The following is a 17,189-nucleotide window of genomic DNA, read 5'->3' on the forward strand; positions in this document are numbered from 1 at the left end:
GGAGGTAGATGAGGGGGATATGCGTTGATCATGTATACGTCGAGTAGGTACGTATGTGCAGACTTAGGTTAATGAAGCTATGTACAAGAATAAAGGTGATATGCAGAGTAAAAGGAGGTTCCTTTTGAGACCAATTGTATTGACTTTCACATGTTACAACGGTGTACTACCACCTTTCCACCATGCCATATACTGTTAAACCATTTAGCAAGTAAATACACTGGGACCAGGGACGGTATAAGACGTAACCGGAGGCCAGTAGATGCTGATCTTGACTCCGGGGTCAGAGCCCTGTGAAGAACATCTGTTAGCAATCATCTCACTCACAACATCCGACGACTCTGCGTAATAATGGTTGTACATACCGAGTAAGCCCCAGGGAAGCTGACAGTCGAAGGGGTCTTAGCACCCGTACCACCAACGACATTAAGCTGCGCACACTCCATGTAGAATTGCGCACCAGGATAGTTGCTCGCTGCGTGCAGCGCAATCATCTCAGCCCTGAGTAAGTACTGTCCCGGAGCGATACACTCAGGGATCTTGATGCTGTGGCGGCCCTTGCCGTTGATAACGCGCTCGGTGCCCCAGACACCGCTGCTGTCCATACCGTCCTGCTGGATCTTGAACCAGCCATTCCCAACACCGCTGGCGGTGGCGGCGTTGTCGACCTTTTTGAGGTAGGCGATGGTGGGACCCTTGTGCGAGCTGTCCATGACGTCCGCCGGCGAGTCGCCCGTGGTGCTGAGCATGTAGCGCCAGATGGCCGTCACGTTGGTGCCAGCCTGCACGATGATCACCTTGGAGGTGGAGGCGACGGTGTTGGGCGAGCCGTTGCAGGCGATGGAGGCCGAGGTGACGTCCTCAATGGGACCGTTGTAGGTGGGCACGCGGACGCCCTCTCCCAAGCCTTGATTGACGCCATTGACCTCGAGGGAGGAGAAAATGGTGTGAGCGCTGGCCGCGCTTGCGAGAACGAGAGGGGCGAGGACCTTCATAGTGACGGGAAGAGGGAAGAATGAGATTGGAACTTGCTCAAACTTGCTCGTTGTGAATCACCAGAACATGAGGTGGTTAAGGTCATCGTGGGCGTACTTATACTCGAGTTATTTCCCTGTAGTCTCTTCCATTTCTTACCCGGACTTCTTGATTCCCTTGATGGGACCGACCTCAGCGGTTTACGGCTTTGTTGAAGCCATTAACATGACTGTCAAGAAGTGTTGAGACGTTGTCATCACAAATAGATTCAATATTGACGGATCCCACAAGATCTTGCCGTCTGGGCGACTTTTCCAGGTTGGTGTAAGACAGTCAGAATGACACCCCTCGCGTTCTTGGAACCCCCGCCCGGAGGATGACAGTCCGGCCCGAGTTTGGATATGTCTCGGCAGCCTTACCGGTATCCCCGAGAGCGGTTGAGCCAAGGTTCTGGGCGCGTGTTTCGAACTTCCTTCACTGTTGAAATGCATCGTTATATCTTGATTCAGACATCTTGGCTGTGGCCTGGAAAACAACACATCTTGTGATCGGCATGATTCCTGAGGAGCCTCTTCCGGGACTCCGGACCCTAACCCCCAATTGGGATATCACAATAGAACTTCAGGCCTTATGGAGACATTATTATTCTTTCAATGGAAGGGTACGCGAGAACAATGTCCTGGGCGTGGCATTAGGCTGTGGTATTTTGATCCACCAAGAAGCGATCCACATCACTTCAACTGGGCGATGAAGGCGGAGTAAGGGGACACTTCAAATTATTGTGTGAAGAAGGTTGCATAACATCACCCATTCTTCATACGAGTGATGGTGGAACTCAAAGGGCCCGGAACTGTGACGAGAGCAGTCCTCTTCAATTGATGAGGGTCGGGATTTCCTTTCATCGCTAGATGCTCTCTCGGAAAGTGATTTCGATTCGCACTTCCCCAGGTCAATGACACGGAGTTACAGGAGGAAAGAACGATACTGAACTGGCTGTGTGTCATCAGCTTATTGAGATATACATGTCCTGAAGTGGGAGCTTGATGAAGCTCGCACCTTTCTTGCCTGCCAACTGCAACAATCAACAAACCATTCTAGGCAGGAATGCAAGTTGTGGCAGTCCAGCAGGAGATATGCGCAGCAACAGCTGCTTGCACCAAGCCACTGTGCGCATTTCAAGGTACGGTTTCCCCAAGTCCTGCCGATTTAATGCAAACATCACGCAGGTATCAATCCCAAAGCCACGGCTCAGGAGGCAAATCATCCGTTTGTGATGTATCATCATGATCACCACGATCACCATGTGCAGTGAGAGATGCGAGTTCCGCTCTCCTGATATCCTTCAAGTCAGCCAGTTAGCCAGCTCAATGGCAAACTGCTCCTTGCCAAGAATGAGGTCTTGGACTTTTATCTGGAAGAAATCGCCCATGTTCTTCGACCTTTTGTTTATTCTGCGCTCGCTTGTCGGTTGTCCCTCGGTTCTTTACACTTCGAACTTTTCCAACATTGCCATCAAAATGACTACACTCGGGATCACTGATTGTGAAGTTAATTTCGTATAGGAGGGCGCAGCAAAATTTTCGCGAATATTGGAGATGATGGAACACAGAGGAAGGGATGACGAGCGAGTGATGCCAAGTCGGTTGATCATGATGGTGGTCGTGATAGATGGAGATATTGGAAGAGTTTATAGGTGCAATATAACGATGTTGAGCTTCATCTTCATCTCGAATGCTTAGTTGCCCGACTCCTCGTTCGACTGTATCATATCCCCATCCACGACCTGCCCAGCTCTCATGTCAACGCCCGAGATCTTGACCATCTTCGACATCCGTCACTCCATCACCACCACCACCTCCTCCAAACTCCGCTCTCACCACACCATATTCCACCCCCAAAACACCACGATGAAACCTAAGCGCACCCTTCCCACGATAGTTCTAGCGACCACATCACCTACCGCCTCCGCCCAAACCGCCGAAAGCGGCCAACGCACCCCAACCCTAACCGAGACCCTCCAAGCCCTCAACGACAGCCTCTCGACACTCAACAGCTACATCCAGACCCAACAGTTCTTATTCGCCGCCATCAACGGGACCTCAGGCATCACCATACTAGCGCCCAGCAACGACGCGATGGCCGGGCTGTTCGGCGGCGGGAGCGGCGGCGGGGAAGCCGTCACTATGGATGACTTGAATAACTCTGATCCGCAGCTTGTGGAGGCTTTTTGGAATTACCATGTGTTGAGGGGAGTATGGTGGACAAGTAACTTGACTGCTGGTACTGGTGGTGGTGGTACTGGTGGTGGTGGTAGTAGTGCTGCAGTGGCGGCAAAGAGAAGAAGAAAGAAGAGGGATGATAGCGTGGATGGCGATGGGAGCGGGATAGACGGAAACTCGCTCTTCATTCCAACGTTGCTGGCGCCAGATATTACGCCCTATGCTAATGTTTCTGGTGGCCAACGAGTCATCGCTCGTTCGAGTTCCTCTAGTGATGGCGGTGGTGAGCCGGTGGTGACCTTCTACTCCGGCATCAGTGGGTCTGGTGGTTCACAACAAATAACCAAATCAACAATAACCCAAGCCAACTTCAACTTTTCCGGGGGCACCATTCACATAATCGATCATGTCCTCTCTCTCCCTTCACGACTTAACGACACCCTCGCCTCTTTCAACCCTTTTTCTTCATCAAACAACCAAGACGCCGAAATATCCTCCTCCGCTTCTTCCCTCCTCTCCCTAACCGCCTCCGTCGGCGCTCTAAGTAGAGCCAACCTCACAGACGTCTTCAACACCAAACAAGACATCACCATATTCGTCCCTTCCAACGACGCCTGGAATGCAGTAGGAAGCGTGGTGTCGGACATGGATGAGGACGAGCTGGCGGATATCATGGGCTATCACGTATTGAAAGGCCAAAAGGGGAAGGTGTTCTATAGTGATCTGTTGATGCAGAATGATGACAGCGACGGGGAGACTGGCGGATCAGAGGGAGGTGAGGAGTTTGAGAAGGACTATGAGACCGTGGAAGGGGGGACAGTCAAAGTAAGGGTCGTCGATGGGTCGACATCAACAGAGGATGGGACAAATGCTGAGGATGATGATGATGATGATGAGACCAGTGGAAGTGGCAAGCAGGTGTTTGTGAATGGGGCGAGAGTGGTTAAAAGTGATGTGCTGGTGGAGAATGGGGTAGTTCATGTCGTTGATGCGTGAGTTCTTTCTTCTTTCCTCCTAGCCTAGGGTTGCTATGACTGACCACGTGGATGATCTCTAGTGTTCTAAACCCGAATAACTCAACGGCAACACCGATTCCGACGGCTAATACAGAACCTGTTGCTTGGGAAGGCGCAACGACCACGGATAGCGTTCCTTTCACTTCGGGCGTACAGTCGCCGAGTACCTCCTTGGGCGGAAATGGTGATGGTGTGGTCACGATCACATCGACAATAACAGAGGGCGGACCGTCACCCTCTGCGGCAAAGTCTGGAACGGCAAAGTCGGGAGCGGCAAAAAATACCATTACTGCTGCAGTCGGCATCGCGCTCTTGTGGGGGGGCTTTTGTGTTTTTGTGAACCTGTGACCCCAATCATGGCGGTGGTGCTTGTCACTTTCTTTTCTTGAGGGTAGGGTGTTAGGTAGCACACCATACAGGGTTAGCGAAGGACTTATTGCAATGATAATAGTATTCCTCGTCAAACATGAAGCCTCCGCTTGTCAGCTTGGGTATGTATACTACATGGAAGCATAATCATTGCTCAAGATGAAACCCAAACAACGATCGTGCTTCCTCGACAGAAAGTGTGATGACTTGGCATACGTTACCCCCTTACAAACGCCAGTACCTTCGTCCACGCTTGTCCTTCTTAAATTGATGCCCAAAGCTTTTTAGGTATTCAGCCTCGGCCACCGCCTCCTCCCAGACCATATCATCAGGGGTGTATCCCTTTCGAAGTGAGCTGCTTTTGGTTGGTTGATGAGGCTGGGTCTTCTTCTCGGACTCCAAGCAAGTGGACGACCAAGCACAATTCCATCCGGTCTCATCGCTGCTGGTACCCTCTGCAGCAGCGGCCGCATTCTCATCTCCGGCTCCGTCGGCCCAAACAGAACCATCTTCTTCCCCATGTCCATCTGTTGCACAGCCATCTCCCACCCCACCAGGCTCATAAGAGCTGGGATCATCATCGCCCTCCCCTTCGGTGTCTGCGGGCTGATTGCCCTCCAAACCACCAGTATCCCACTCCGTAACAACAGTATTATTCTCCCAGCTCTGGTGTCTGGCCTCTTCCGCTGCCTCCTCAACCAGTTCGATCTCATCCATACCTGCCACACTGCCCCAGTCCTCACCCGGGATGTCATTGTTCCATTCAATGATTCTCATCCGTTCCTCCACCTCTGTCCGTATTCGCCTTCGTCGATTCTGTCGACGGACTTCATCCCGGTACTCATGCATTTGGAACTGGTAGTCGATTCCTCTGATCATGTACTCGACCTCGTGGATGTGTTTGTAGAAAAACTCGAGTTGTGCTGGAGTGACAGTAAAGCGCAGTGGCGAGTAGGTAGAGGTGGAGGAGGAAGTGTCTGGAGGTGGCGTGGGTGGACAACGGGAAGGGAAGAAGTTCAGCGGGGGTAGCGATTTTGAACGACGAGGTGACTGCGAAAGCTTCAAGGTTGTGGTAATTGGTTGAGATTGATTGATGAGGTTGGATTGTCGGAGTAGGGAGGTTGGATCGTTGCCTTTGTTCTTGGGCACTGGGCTCGCAGTGACGGACGACTCGCGGCAAGAGGAGCTGGGTGATGCAGTGAACTTGTCTGGCGAGCCATCTTTTGATGCTTCCGAGCTCGAATTCCCCTGATCGGGTAATGCAATGTTGCTCGCTTCCCGCTCTGTGGTTTCGAAGCTGCTCGATGCTGTTTCGCCATCATCTGCCTGTCCTTGTTCTTCATTCTTGGCCATAGGATTTAATGGCAAGGTAGCCAAGAGTGGTGCTAGGGGTCCTCCAAGATTTTGCACGCTCATGTCCGCAGCAGTGCCACTACGGGCCTGCTCGATATGACGGACTCCCGCCGTAAGACAAGCCTCGTACTTGTTATCTTGCTGCCTCAAATCCACTTGACCCGTCCCCTCCTCAGTCTGCCCACAATGATTTGGAGCGCCCGTCTCACAGACCTCGTTTCTCTCAAGCCCACAACGCCATTGAGTGACACGGGCATATGATTCCTCAGACGACTTGTTCTCAGCGTGATCCCAGTCGCATAGATCCTCGTCGGAGTCGTCAGTGTCGTCAGTGTTGTCAGTATCGTCATCTATATACTGATCGGTACCGGAATCTGGGTTCTCATTCTCGGTGGCAGCGGCAGCGGCAGCCTCGATTCTAGGCCTCAGCTGCTCTGTCAAGAGGTCGTGGTACAGCTCGAGCCGGCGGCGCATGAGACATCGATGTTCGTAGGACATGGTGTTTGTGTCGCCGGCAGTGGTCGCTTGTTCGAGTCTGGTGTGAATGTACAAGAACTGCACCGAGGCTTCAGCTCGTGGAAGGGTAAAAATGCCAGAAAGTTGGGTAATGAAATTCGCTGGATTAGAGGAGGGGCTGTGGTCTGATAAAAAAAAAAAAATTGGATTCGTAACCTGAGCTTATATAGCATAGAGGGGATGGCAGCTGGCAACTTATGTCAAGTGAAAGCCCGCTGACCTTGCCTTGGACAAAAACAGTGAAGAGGCTGGAGCCACCTGGCGATGACAGGTGAATGGGATTGAAGACGCCGTGACTCCACGGAGACAGACTGGCCCAAGGTTTTGCCATTCTGCTCTTGTGCTCGAATTGTGTCATACGAAGCAAAGACCGGATCAAGAGTGGAATCAGGTATCCAGGCTGCCACTCCTGAAACAGAGTAATAGCAAGGCAGCTTCCCAACTTTGAGTAAACAGAAACAAAGTGGATTCCCTCCTTCCACATCGTACACATGCTCTTTCCCATTTGGCAGTCTGACGGCCTTGGCCGTGTGGAGAGCTTCAAGTGCAATATCTGCAATGACCCCAAGAAAACCCGCGTGCCTAATTTATCTCAGCTCGGATGGAGTGCAGTGAGTTGATCCTATGACACTTCACCTCAGTCTCATGTTGGTCCGATCGCAGCCAAGCTTTCGTCGCCTTCTCAAACTTTCTCCGGTGAGCAAACTGATCACCACCATCGGCAACACCACCCCAGATGAAGATGAATCGAAGCAACCAAAACTCCGCTAGACAAACAACAAGGTATCACGCTACCCTCTGACTAATACAGCACTACACTATGCCAACAAACATTGTAGTACAACTCAAACGCAAGGCTTAACTCGCTTGTCAGTGAGAAGCCATCAGTGTTCCCGTACGCCAAGCATGCTTCCCATATGTCCCGTACTACTCCAAAACGTCCATCTAAAGAATCGGTTCTGTCAACCTGTCTTTACATTTCAGTCCCCTCTCCTCCTCAAAAACAATTCCAGCACAGCTTGCTGCTTCTCCTCCACCGCCTTCCTCTCCTTATCCTTCATGCCCTTCTGCACTGGCGCTCTACATACCAGCTCTCCAAACACCTCAGCAAAGCTCCTTTCCTTCGCCTGCCTAGCGGCCATTGCGGCCATTGCTTGCCCCGAAGACCCAGACGAGGTATTCCGTTTAACCAGTCCTGCGGTGAGTGACCGCCTGTTCAGCATACTAAGGCGCACAGGAGCGTCCGATTTGAGGAGTTCCAGGTCAGATTTTGTGATGGGGGAAAGATCGGTGGTGACCTTGGCTAGGGTGGCTGTTAGAAAGACGAAGGAGATGTTGTGATTGGGCGCCGTAGAGAGGATGTCGAGGACTGTGCCCTTGTCCTGTTCATAGGCTGTTTCTTGAGGTGGAATCTTGGAGGATGCAGCTGCCCCTTGACCTAGGGAGACGAGAGAAGCTTGTTCGATCCGTGACCAAAGAGACGTCGTGATGATACCGTCCGTGAGGCCGCGGAGGAAGAGCTTGAGGACTTCGGCAACAGTCTCAATACGCTCGACAGCCGGAACCTCGGCGGAAAAAGCGTCCACGATGTGGGTCATGCCTTCGTCGAGGGCGTCGATAAGGTCGGCGGCGCGAGAGGCACGGAGGGACTTGTCGGTGACTCGCCAAGTATCTTCTTCAAAGGGCCAACCTGATGCTCTAGGGACCTTATACTTTTCCAGCATCTGCTCGTCTGCCAATACGCGCTCTGTTACCGACTCAAGGGCCTCGGTGAGTTTGAATAACTCCCTGGGCGCAGCGCAATGGACATCCATTTCTTCTGGGACGGACATGACCTTACCGCTGTTCTTCGCAGTCAAGGAGTGAACAAACTTGCGCAGACCCCCTTCGGGAACCCGGATAAGCTCGTCAATGGAGCGACCGATGCACGTAGGCATCCAAACACCACGTACAGGAATGAAGTGATCCCGGCCATCGGCTACCCGAAGGATAAGAACTTCCTCTAACCTGTCCCTCCCACTGTTGAGTACCCTAGCCTGCTCTACATGGTTAATGTGGACCTGTAATTGCGCCCTGACCGTTTCACCGGGCTCCAGCGTAACTTCCTTGCCGAGATCTGGTAAATGTGAATCATCGATGGCGGGTTCTGACGAGATGAAGGATGTTTTCAGCCAGGGGGGCAGGATCGGGCCATCTTCTTTAGCAGGAGAGGGCTTTTCGACGAAAGAGAAGGTACATGCAACTCGGCCCGTGTTTGCAAGTGTAAGGGTGGCGCTTTGTTTTTGTAGGAAGCGCACTTCTCCAAAGTCAACGAGCTCTTCAGCGGAATCTTGAGAACCACCAGGACGCCCCGGTCCTCGGGTGTCGCGCGAGTCGTTGACCACGGTCAGAGAAGGGCGGCCCTCGTTTTCGGCGCGGTCCAGTTCCCAGGCCACCTCTGCGTGGACCTTTGCTTTTAAGTCCGGCACAACAGCGTCGTAGTTGAGGGTAAAGATGGATATGATGGGCTTGTGGTCAGAAGATGTGATCCTTTGGTGAGACGTGTAGATGTCCTGGCGTATCCTATCCACCCAGTCATCTCTGTCGTGTTGGTTATCGCCTTCCTCGCCCTCGTCGTATTCATCGTATTCCAGCCGTGACACATCTGGCGAGTGATCGTCGTCGCCGTCGTTATCCGGATCGTAGTCAAAAAGCACCTCGTCGTCATCTCCGGCCTGATCGATACCGCGAGCTTTCATCTCTTCATCTTTTTTCCGTGCGTCTTCGGCCTCTTTGATCTTCTTATCATACGCCTCCTTATCCTTACGGGTGCGGTAGAGGATTCGGTCACACCAACTCGGTGCCCGCCTTTTCTCGCTCGAGTCGAAAAGGCCGACGGTGCCAACGTCGTACTTGTAGGATGGGAGAAAGGAGATGGTGCCCTCATGCCATCCGTCATGGAACACCTTCTTCTGCTTTATCAGCCGGGTGAGTTGGTCGTGGGGAAGCAACGAATCTAGCGTTGCTTGCAGTGAAGTAGGATCATCATGGGGGTCTGGCAAAAAGTCATCAGGATCGGGAAGCGCATCCAAGTCGGAATCACTATCATAGTCGGTAGCTTTGGTGTCTCCCGTAGAGTGGGTCGTCGTCGAGTTGCCATCGTTCGTCTCGTCGCCAGCGTCGGATGACTTGTCAGCGTGCACAATGATCGGTTCCCCCTCCAGAGAGTTGTCGCGCCTGAACTTTGGCCTGGGCGCACCGTATTCTCCCTTTGTGTGCAACATCAAGAGGTGTCGGATGTCGTCGCCAGGCAGACCATCGAGACGGAAGTTGAGGTCGCCAAACCAGAAGGTAAAGTCCTCGTCGCCGATCTTTTCTTCGTAGTCCTCTGATACACCAGCAAAGCTAACGGGCTTGAAGCGGGTGCGGCCAAGAATCTGGCCAACGTCCCAGATGCGCCTCTCGTTATACGTTGCTTCGATACCGCTGGCAAGGTGGCAGTTGACAAAGACCAGCCTGGTGGACTCGCCGAGGATAATGCGAGTGACGACAGCGCCCTTGTTGCCCATGTAGCCGAGGAGACCTGTGCCAACGCTGACAGTGCTCACGTTGCTGATGGTCGGCACAACCTCTGGAGAGGCATAGATGAGGAGCAGGAGGCCAGTCATATGCTCAGAGGCAACGAGCTTGTAGCCTGGAGGTAGAGCGGTGTCGAGCGCAGTCTTCCACTTTTGGGTAACCCCCTCATCTCCAGAGTACACGCGACTGACGTACTGGCTTGCCGTGTTTAGGTCCACCACCTCTTGCAATCCCAGCACATAGAGGCCAATTTTGTCTCTACCCAGTATGTGTACCCCGTCCTCCCCATCAGTGTCCCCCTCGATAGCCGCGTTCCGGTTAAGATCGAGAGTGGCTAGCGTAGTGTCGATTCCCTTGCCGTCGACAAACCAGCTGGCCAGGTCTTTATCCGTGCCAGGGCAAGCAGCCACATTCCACGTTCCGACCTTGACGCGTATCCGATGGGGGCGGGTATACTCTTCGCGCCGGGCGTAAACAGCTTGGTGTAACGAATGGGGGTTGCCTGTACCCAGATCGGCGGGGTCGGTGGTGGCGGACCCGGTGCGGGTGCGACTAAGGGGTGGTGGTCCTTCGGAGGAGGGCATGGTGGCGGCCTGTGTTATAAATGTCGAGATGACTTGTTCGTCGTGTTCATGATTCCGTAAGGGCTGCCCAGTAAAGAGATATGACGGCGCGCAAGGCAGGCGCAAGAGTTGGTCAGTTGGCACAAGGTCGTGTTAGTTGGATGTCACCAAGGCGGTTAGGCAGGACTAAAATAGCGGGCAAGAATGTCGTGTGGTAGTGTTGACAGATAATGTAAACCCGTTATAATAACGCCTTTCGTCTGTTGAGGTTGGTGGTTATATACAAGAGGCAAAAGAACAAGGAAGAGTGTCTCGACCCATGCCGAGTCATGGTGTTGATCACGGAGGAAATGTTGGCTGCCTCTAGCCCAGGTAGGTATGTGGATGTTGCAAGGGGGTGGCCTCGGGCGCCTGGCCCTGCCGTTCACAGGGAGATCAGGGTTGCTGGTCCAGTGGACGATGACGCTGTTTCGAGCTTGTCCACTGCCCCTGTCGTTATCAGTGTTGTCCCACTTCTAGCGATTATCGCAAGCCTTTGAGTGGTCAGTCTGTGGAGCTCCCCAGATTCACCCCACCAAGTACTCGCGCGGCAGGCACCTCGGCGCTGCTTGACGCCCAACACATCCTCATCTCGTCCGTTACCTGGATGTATCCATTACAGTACATAGTTCTGTCGCTACAACACGAATTGCATCAATATCCATTAGGTTACCTCTATGCCTTGTGATACGGGTATCCACAATCGACAATCACCTCTTTGCCTCTAGCCGAGTGTCGCGCGCCGATACAAGTACTCAGCTGAGGCGATACCCATCGCCTTCGTTATAGTCGTCTTCTATCATCGACATCCGTCATCGAAGCCGCGTATCTCGAGTCCGTCCATTTCACCGACATCGTCAACCCAAGTCATCGCTCTTGTCGATATCCCGAATTTCCTCCATAACCAAAGGCTGCCGCCATGAGCGGGAGACCAACCCCTCGCAAGGGGCGCAGCCGCAACAACCACTCGTACAACAATGGCGGCTCCCGAGAAAGCGGCCCCCGCTACGCCCAGCAATCCGATTACGATAGTGACGTTGTCAACACCAGCTATGCGGCCCAGCCCCGAGATGCCGAGAACCGCATGTACGATCCCAAAAACTACGTGCCAGAAGTGGACGAGTCGGCTACCTACGTGCACACCACCACCCGTACCAACTACGAGCTCAACATGTCCGTGCTGAAGCGCTACGTCTCTGGCCTACGCGCCATCCTCCTGACCTGCTCCTTCGTTCGTCTCTTCGAGTGGTCTTCAACAACAAACTCCTGGGAACTGCGCGATGTCGAGGGTCCCATGTTCCTCTGCGAGTGCGACCCGATCGTGCTTCCCACCGGCCACGAACTACCACAGGTCAACCTCTTTGTGCTGAATCGACGTAGTATGGAGAATCTTACCATCAATCTGTCAAAAGTCGAAATGTACGAGGCCACAAACGAGAAGTTTCTAAGTCTGAAAATGGAGGCCGACGAAGCGGGACCCGGGAGAGCACTCGGCTTTCATTTACACAGCAACGAGGAGAAGGGAACCGGAGACTCGCAGGGTCAATTTCTTATGGAGTATCCCGACTGGAGTCTTATTCAGGCCCAATGGGAGAAGGCAAGGGCAGCTTTGAGCGCGGTTAATAACCAGGTTGTCGGAGCTCAGTATGAGCAGGGCGTGCCGAACAATGGGGCTGCCGTCGCAGATTACGCACAGGCGCCAGCACCATGGGCATCTCTGGGAGCGTTTGGTGGCAATAGTGAAGGGAGTCAACTGGCGGGGAGGCAGCTGAACATCAATGACTTATTTGGTGCTCAAAACAGTCAAAGGCATGGGGGAGGTTAGGAAGCAAACCAGCAGCGTCTAACAAAACTTGATTTCTTACAGCAGAAAAAACCAAACATCAACAGCGATGCCATATTGGTCTACATGCTATGCTTAGATGCTAGCGAGTTACCCTGTAATTAAAAAGAACAGGCCCAGAAACCATTTGCGACGTTTCCCTTCTGAAGAGATCGGTACTACTATGCTACTAGTACTGCATATCTCGCCATACACTGTGTGAACTCCGTCTGTCCTAACTGTGCTGTCAATATGACTATCTGTACCTTACCTATGTCGAATGTTCGACGTTTGTTCATCCTCTCTTCTTCCCTTCTACGTTCTCTCTTACTAACACAGGTCGACAACACAATCATGACGCCCACGAGCTTTTCCCGAGCTCCAAAGCCAATGTCACAGTCAAGCCTCATTGATCTGCCTGAACATCTCGCTCAAGCCGCGCAAACTCAAATTGATCTCATCGCCTCGTGTCGGCGTTGGCTCAACAACAACACCCCGACCGGATGCACTGCTTCAATGTGGCGCGAGGTCAACGCCAAACTTGTAGCCTTTGTTGCCGAATATAAAATCCGAATCGAGGATTTGAAGCTGAAATACTTCAATGAAGAGCCATTTCAAACTAGAAATGAAAATCAAGACAGCGCAATTCCCGACAATGCTTGGAAGCTGCAAGTGCACGAAAGTAAATCTGTCGAGCCTGTGCTCATTATAACGACTGGTGGGGATAACCAGACTGTGGAGGTCAAGTTTAAAACCCGAGATCAACTGGAGTCAGTGATGAGGGTATGTGTTGGAAGATTAACATGGCCGTATATCGCCAAGAATAGAATGCTGATCCTGTATCTCGCGGCTGTCAGGACGAGTACTTCGGCTATCTCACCAAGGTATTCCAAGCCTTTGAACAAGCCGAAAAGGATCTCATCCAACTATTCAACATGTCAAGAAAGATAGAGGAGGAAAAGGCAGCCCTCAGGTACGTAATACTTCACTATTAAAGGGGTTCAAAACTAAACCCCTCGCCACCGACAAGGCAAATTGGCTGACATGTGAGAAACGGTAGTCAACCACCAGAGGAAACAGTACAAACGCACATTGAGTTGCTCAAAGAGTACAACGATATGAAGGACATCGGCCAGCAGCTCATTGGCCTCATTGCCGATAACAAAGGGGTGTCTATCGGTGCTTTGTATGAAGATGGGCAGTACGGGGTAACTGCTGATGACTGAACCTCCGCTCCATCAGGTGCAAGTGAAGTCAGTGTTCAGAACCATATGATAATTCGCTGTGTAGGGTATTGAATCTCTTTTTTCCCCTCTTTTGAAAATGCTAACAACCGAACTTCCGCTGCAGGGTAAGTCCAATATGTACAGACTAGCAGGATTCGCACACACCACTTGGGCTATGTACACCACGCGCCCCGTCAAGGTCCAGTCCAGTCCAGTCCAGCTCGATACCGGCGCTAGGATACGGTCCCCTTTGTTCCATTCCGTTTCATCCCATCATCTCATCCACTCATAAGGTTATTGTCTCCCCTCCTATTCCCGATCCCAATCCCAAAGGCAATCGCTTAGTTGCAAGCAACAAAGTTGTTACCGCTAGCACCATTGTGGGTGATGAGCATGTCCAGGTTGCCGTAGGAGTCAAAGATGACGCGATCAGCACCGGGAGAGCCGCCAGTGTAGACGCGGCCGGACGACAGGATCGGGAACTCGTACCAGGGCTTGGCGGTGGGGAAGTTGAAGCCCTCGTAGTTGTTGTATCGGTGGGGGTAGCTGCCTGTTGGGGCTTGTTAGCGCTGCTTTGAAAGAAAGAAAAGGGACCGAAGAAGGAAGAGAGAATAAGGAGAAGAACAAGAAAGATATTGGACATAGGTAAAGCAAGGAAAAAGCAAGAAAGGAAAGGAGGGAACCTAAAACGGAGAAGAAACGTACTGCTTCCAGCGGTGGCTCCGTCCTCGTAATAAGAGTAGCCCTTGTTCAGAGCAGCAGAGATGGCAGAAGAGCTGTAGCAGACTGAGCCGCAGGTATACATGCAGGCCTGGGCAGTGAAGTTGCCGGTAGGCTCGACAGTAGCAGTTTCAGGCGCAACATCAGCGACAGCCTCGGGGGCAGGAGCCGGGATGGCGGCGCCGGAGACGGCGACGACGGAGAGGAGGGAGACGAATGCGGAGAGGAGCTGGACCATGATGACGGCTTGTTGGAGTTGGTTTGGTGGGGGTGGGATGAGATGAGGAACGAAACGAAACGAGACGGGGATCACACGACGGAACTGAAGGACGAGGGGTTTCGGTCACCAGATGGACCTTGATGGCCTGGCTTCTTTTATAGTTCTTTTATAATTCAGGCCTCCTCGTGAACCTCACGGGCCTTCAGCCCATAAAGTGCGTGTATTTGTCGATCAATCGCTGGCATGTCCCAAAAGGGAAGGTTCCTGCATCTTGAAATGTGGGTAGCAGCTGTGTAAGCGGAGGGTGTGAGTGTGTGTGGTGTCGTGGGTGGATGAATGGGCGAGACTGCCGGGTTGATGTGCAGATCAGAAGGGGGTGATGGGGAACTACAGTTACATGGTGAGAGGGTGAGATAAGTGTGTCTCCTCTCTCTCCTCATGTGGTGTGAAAAAGCATGGCGATAAGCGATACACAGTAGTCACCCACGCGGATATGGAGTCTCGGGGCCCATCAGATACACCGCGAAAGAAATACACGGGAGATCTCCTGGAAAAACTCCGCCGCATCAATTGGTTTCGTTGTAAGAAGTGGTGATGGTGGGTTCACAAGTTTTTAGTGGTACATATGTAGAACGTCCAGCTCTTGATCGTAACTGGATAATTATGTCAGTCCTTTCATATCCTCCAGAGGCTCCAGGCACGTTTCATCCATTTGAACAACTTGAACCTTCCCCGCAATCTGGATGAACCAACAACAACAGCAAGCAAATAACGTACTGAAAACGACCTCAAAAATCATCTGTCCCAAATACGACGTTTCGATTGCCATGAAAAACCCACGAGGAGGGAACACTGCACCCTGATAGGCTGTAGACTTTGGCCGTTCAGGCATCGCGGTGCTTCGGGGAAGAAGATATGAGAGGTTCAGATTTCAAAATGCGAGGTCTGACGATGGCCAAGAACACACTCAAATTTCCCAGCTGTTCAAGGTTCGGCAAATCATGCATGAAATCCATGAAATGGGGAAGGCAAGAAGCCAAAGGGAGCTTCCGTGTTTGGAAAAGCCGCTCCGTCTGGGGGTCCCTGAGGCTTGCTCCCTCATGCGCGTCTTGATTCGTTAACGAGAGCGCTACTAAGCACTGGCCTTGGAATAGCGCTGCCGGAGATCGGACCCCCCTTGGCGATATTTTTTTTGTTTCCTTTTCCTTTTTTTTCATCCATCGTATTGTATTGATCCATTGCCATTGCGACGCGGATACTGTTAATGCATCTTTATCACATTGAAACTAAAAGATGGGGAAATGCACATGCAAGGTGCGTTCGTATCCTTTTTGTATTTTGTTACGATTTGTTGATTTGCGACGAAATACTTCACGTCCCATGATCTTGATTCAGCCGAGGAATACAGTCCGTTTAAGCGGCAACCCAGCACGATCCATATCCAAGGGTTTCAATGAAGTCGTCGGTCATGAACGAACAACAATCTGAACCCTGTCTTCAAAAAGTCCGTTGGTTCAATGGCAGAGCATATGGCTGTCGAAGGGGGAGTATGCACCGCGTGTTTGATTCATTGGCCATTGGCCACTGTTCATGGCGACTCCCATACAAGGCTTCGGTTCAAGTCACTCCTCCATTCCAAAATCCAACCCCGACCCTTGCTTCACTGCCCTCTTGTGCCTGATTTGGGCTGCGATTTGAGTGACTTTAGAAAGCCATGATTGGGAACTTGAGGGGTTGTTATTGCAACCCATCCTCCATCCTCCATCCTTTACAGACAAGAAAGACGCGCACACATAGCAGCAGCGTGGGAATCAAGCGGCTGGTTCCTTGAGTAAAGTAGGTGTCGGATGTCGGCGACGAGCGACGGAAAAAGGTCTTTTTTCTCACTTATCAGATTATTATTCTGGTCTGGGGTGGTATGTGTGATTGTCGTAGACTTTATAACGTATCGTGCACCGGCCGGTGACATCTAACCAACTGTGTTCTAGTTTTTACTGACTGACAACTTCACACCAACATAATCCTCTCCTCCAATTGCCCAGCCTTGCCTACTAGTTGCTTTACAAACGTATGTCCAGAGAAGCAAAATACCAGCAGCAGACAATATCCGACGAAGTGAATCTGCTGAACCGCCAGGGTTCACAGTCAATAGTCGATGGACGATAACAATGAGACGTCCCTTTTTTTTTTTTTCAAGGCTCATGAGAACCTATGCCTCAACTCAATGGGTCAAAAATCAAAAGGTCGAAAAACAGATGACATGTAGAGATTCTCCACCAACTTGGTATGAGAAGGATCAGCTCTCCTCGATCAAGGGGTCTTGACGTGAGCGGGAGGTACGAGGTACTTCGGCCTCGTGATGGGATTCATAGAGGGTAGGACGGAAAGTCAGTATACCCAATGTTATTATATCAGGAATGTATGTCCAAAAAGTCCCTTATGAAATCCAGCCAACCCAAGATGCATCATCGCCGTCATCATCATAACAGTCTCACTACCCATTTGCCCCTGAAAGGCCAAAGCCCAAACACCAAAATGAATTACAACCACTCCACCCCCTCCGCCCACGGCTTTGTGGCTTCGATATCATCCC

At 51.8% G+C, this 17,189-nt stretch overlaps 6 protein-coding genes across 6 annotated transcripts; 2 read left to right on the top strand and 4 right to left on the bottom strand.

Moving 5' to 3' along the window:
* Positions 1-204: 204 nt before the first annotated feature.
* On the bottom strand, positions 205-995 carry NEUTE1DRAFT_98179 (uncharacterized protein; the record flags this gene model as incomplete). The annotated part of the gene is made up of 2 exons (XM_009849875.1): positions 205-291; positions 366-995. The coding sequence occupies 2 exons, from the start codon at positions 993-995 to the stop codon at positions 205-207; spliced, it is 717 nt and encodes a 238-aa protein (XP_009848177.1).
* A 1,887-nt stretch (positions 996-2,882) lies between these two features.
* NEUTE1DRAFT_76711 (uncharacterized protein) lies at positions 2,883-4,190 on the top strand (the record flags this gene model as incomplete). Its single annotated transcript, XM_009849876.1, has 1 exon — positions 2,883-4,190. The coding sequence occupies one exon, from the start codon at positions 2,883-2,885 to the stop codon at positions 4,188-4,190; it is 1,308 nt and encodes a 435-aa protein (XP_009848178.1).
* A 614-nt stretch (positions 4,191-4,804) lies between these two features.
* NEUTE1DRAFT_135014 (uncharacterized protein) lies at positions 4,805-6,430 on the bottom strand (the record flags this gene model as incomplete). The annotated part of the gene is made up of 1 exon (XM_009849877.1): positions 4,805-6,430. The coding sequence occupies one exon, from the start codon at positions 6,428-6,430 to the stop codon at positions 4,805-4,807; it is 1,626 nt and encodes a 541-aa protein (XP_009848179.1).
* A 785-nt stretch (positions 6,431-7,215) lies between these two features.
* On the bottom strand, positions 7,216-10,590 carry NEUTE1DRAFT_120100 (uncharacterized protein; the record flags this gene model as incomplete). Its single annotated transcript, XM_009849878.1, has 1 exon — positions 7,216-10,590. One exon carries the CDS (start codon positions 10,588-10,590, stop codon positions 7,429-7,431), a length of 3,162 nt encoding a protein of 1,053 aa, XP_009848180.1.
* Positions 10,591-11,432: 842 nt separating this feature from the next.
* NEUTE1DRAFT_76716 (uncharacterized protein) lies at positions 11,433-13,656 on the top strand (the record flags this gene model as incomplete). Its single annotated transcript, XM_009849879.1, has 5 exons — positions 11,433-12,338; positions 12,412-12,428; positions 12,770-13,213; positions 13,288-13,403; positions 13,491-13,656. The coding sequence occupies 5 exons, from the start codon at positions 11,528-11,530 to the stop codon at positions 13,654-13,656; spliced, it is 1,554 nt and encodes a 517-aa protein (XP_009848181.1).
* Positions 13,657-13,694: 38 nt separating this feature from the next.
* On the bottom strand, positions 13,695-14,699 carry NEUTE1DRAFT_115953 (uncharacterized protein; the record flags this gene model as incomplete). Its single annotated transcript, XM_009849880.1, has 2 exons — positions 13,695-14,206; positions 14,362-14,699. 2 exons carry the CDS (start codon positions 14,612-14,614, stop codon positions 13,998-14,000), a joined length of 462 nt encoding a protein of 153 aa, XP_009848182.1.
* Positions 14,700-17,189: the final 2,490 nt, after the last annotated feature.

Source organism: Neurospora tetrasperma (assembly GCF_000213175.1).
Source record: "Neurospora tetrasperma FGSC 2508 unplaced genomic scaffold NEUTE1scaffold_1, whole genome shotgun sequence".
NCBI lineage: Eukaryota > Fungi > Ascomycota > Sordariomycetes > Sordariales > Sordariaceae > Neurospora > Neurospora tetrasperma.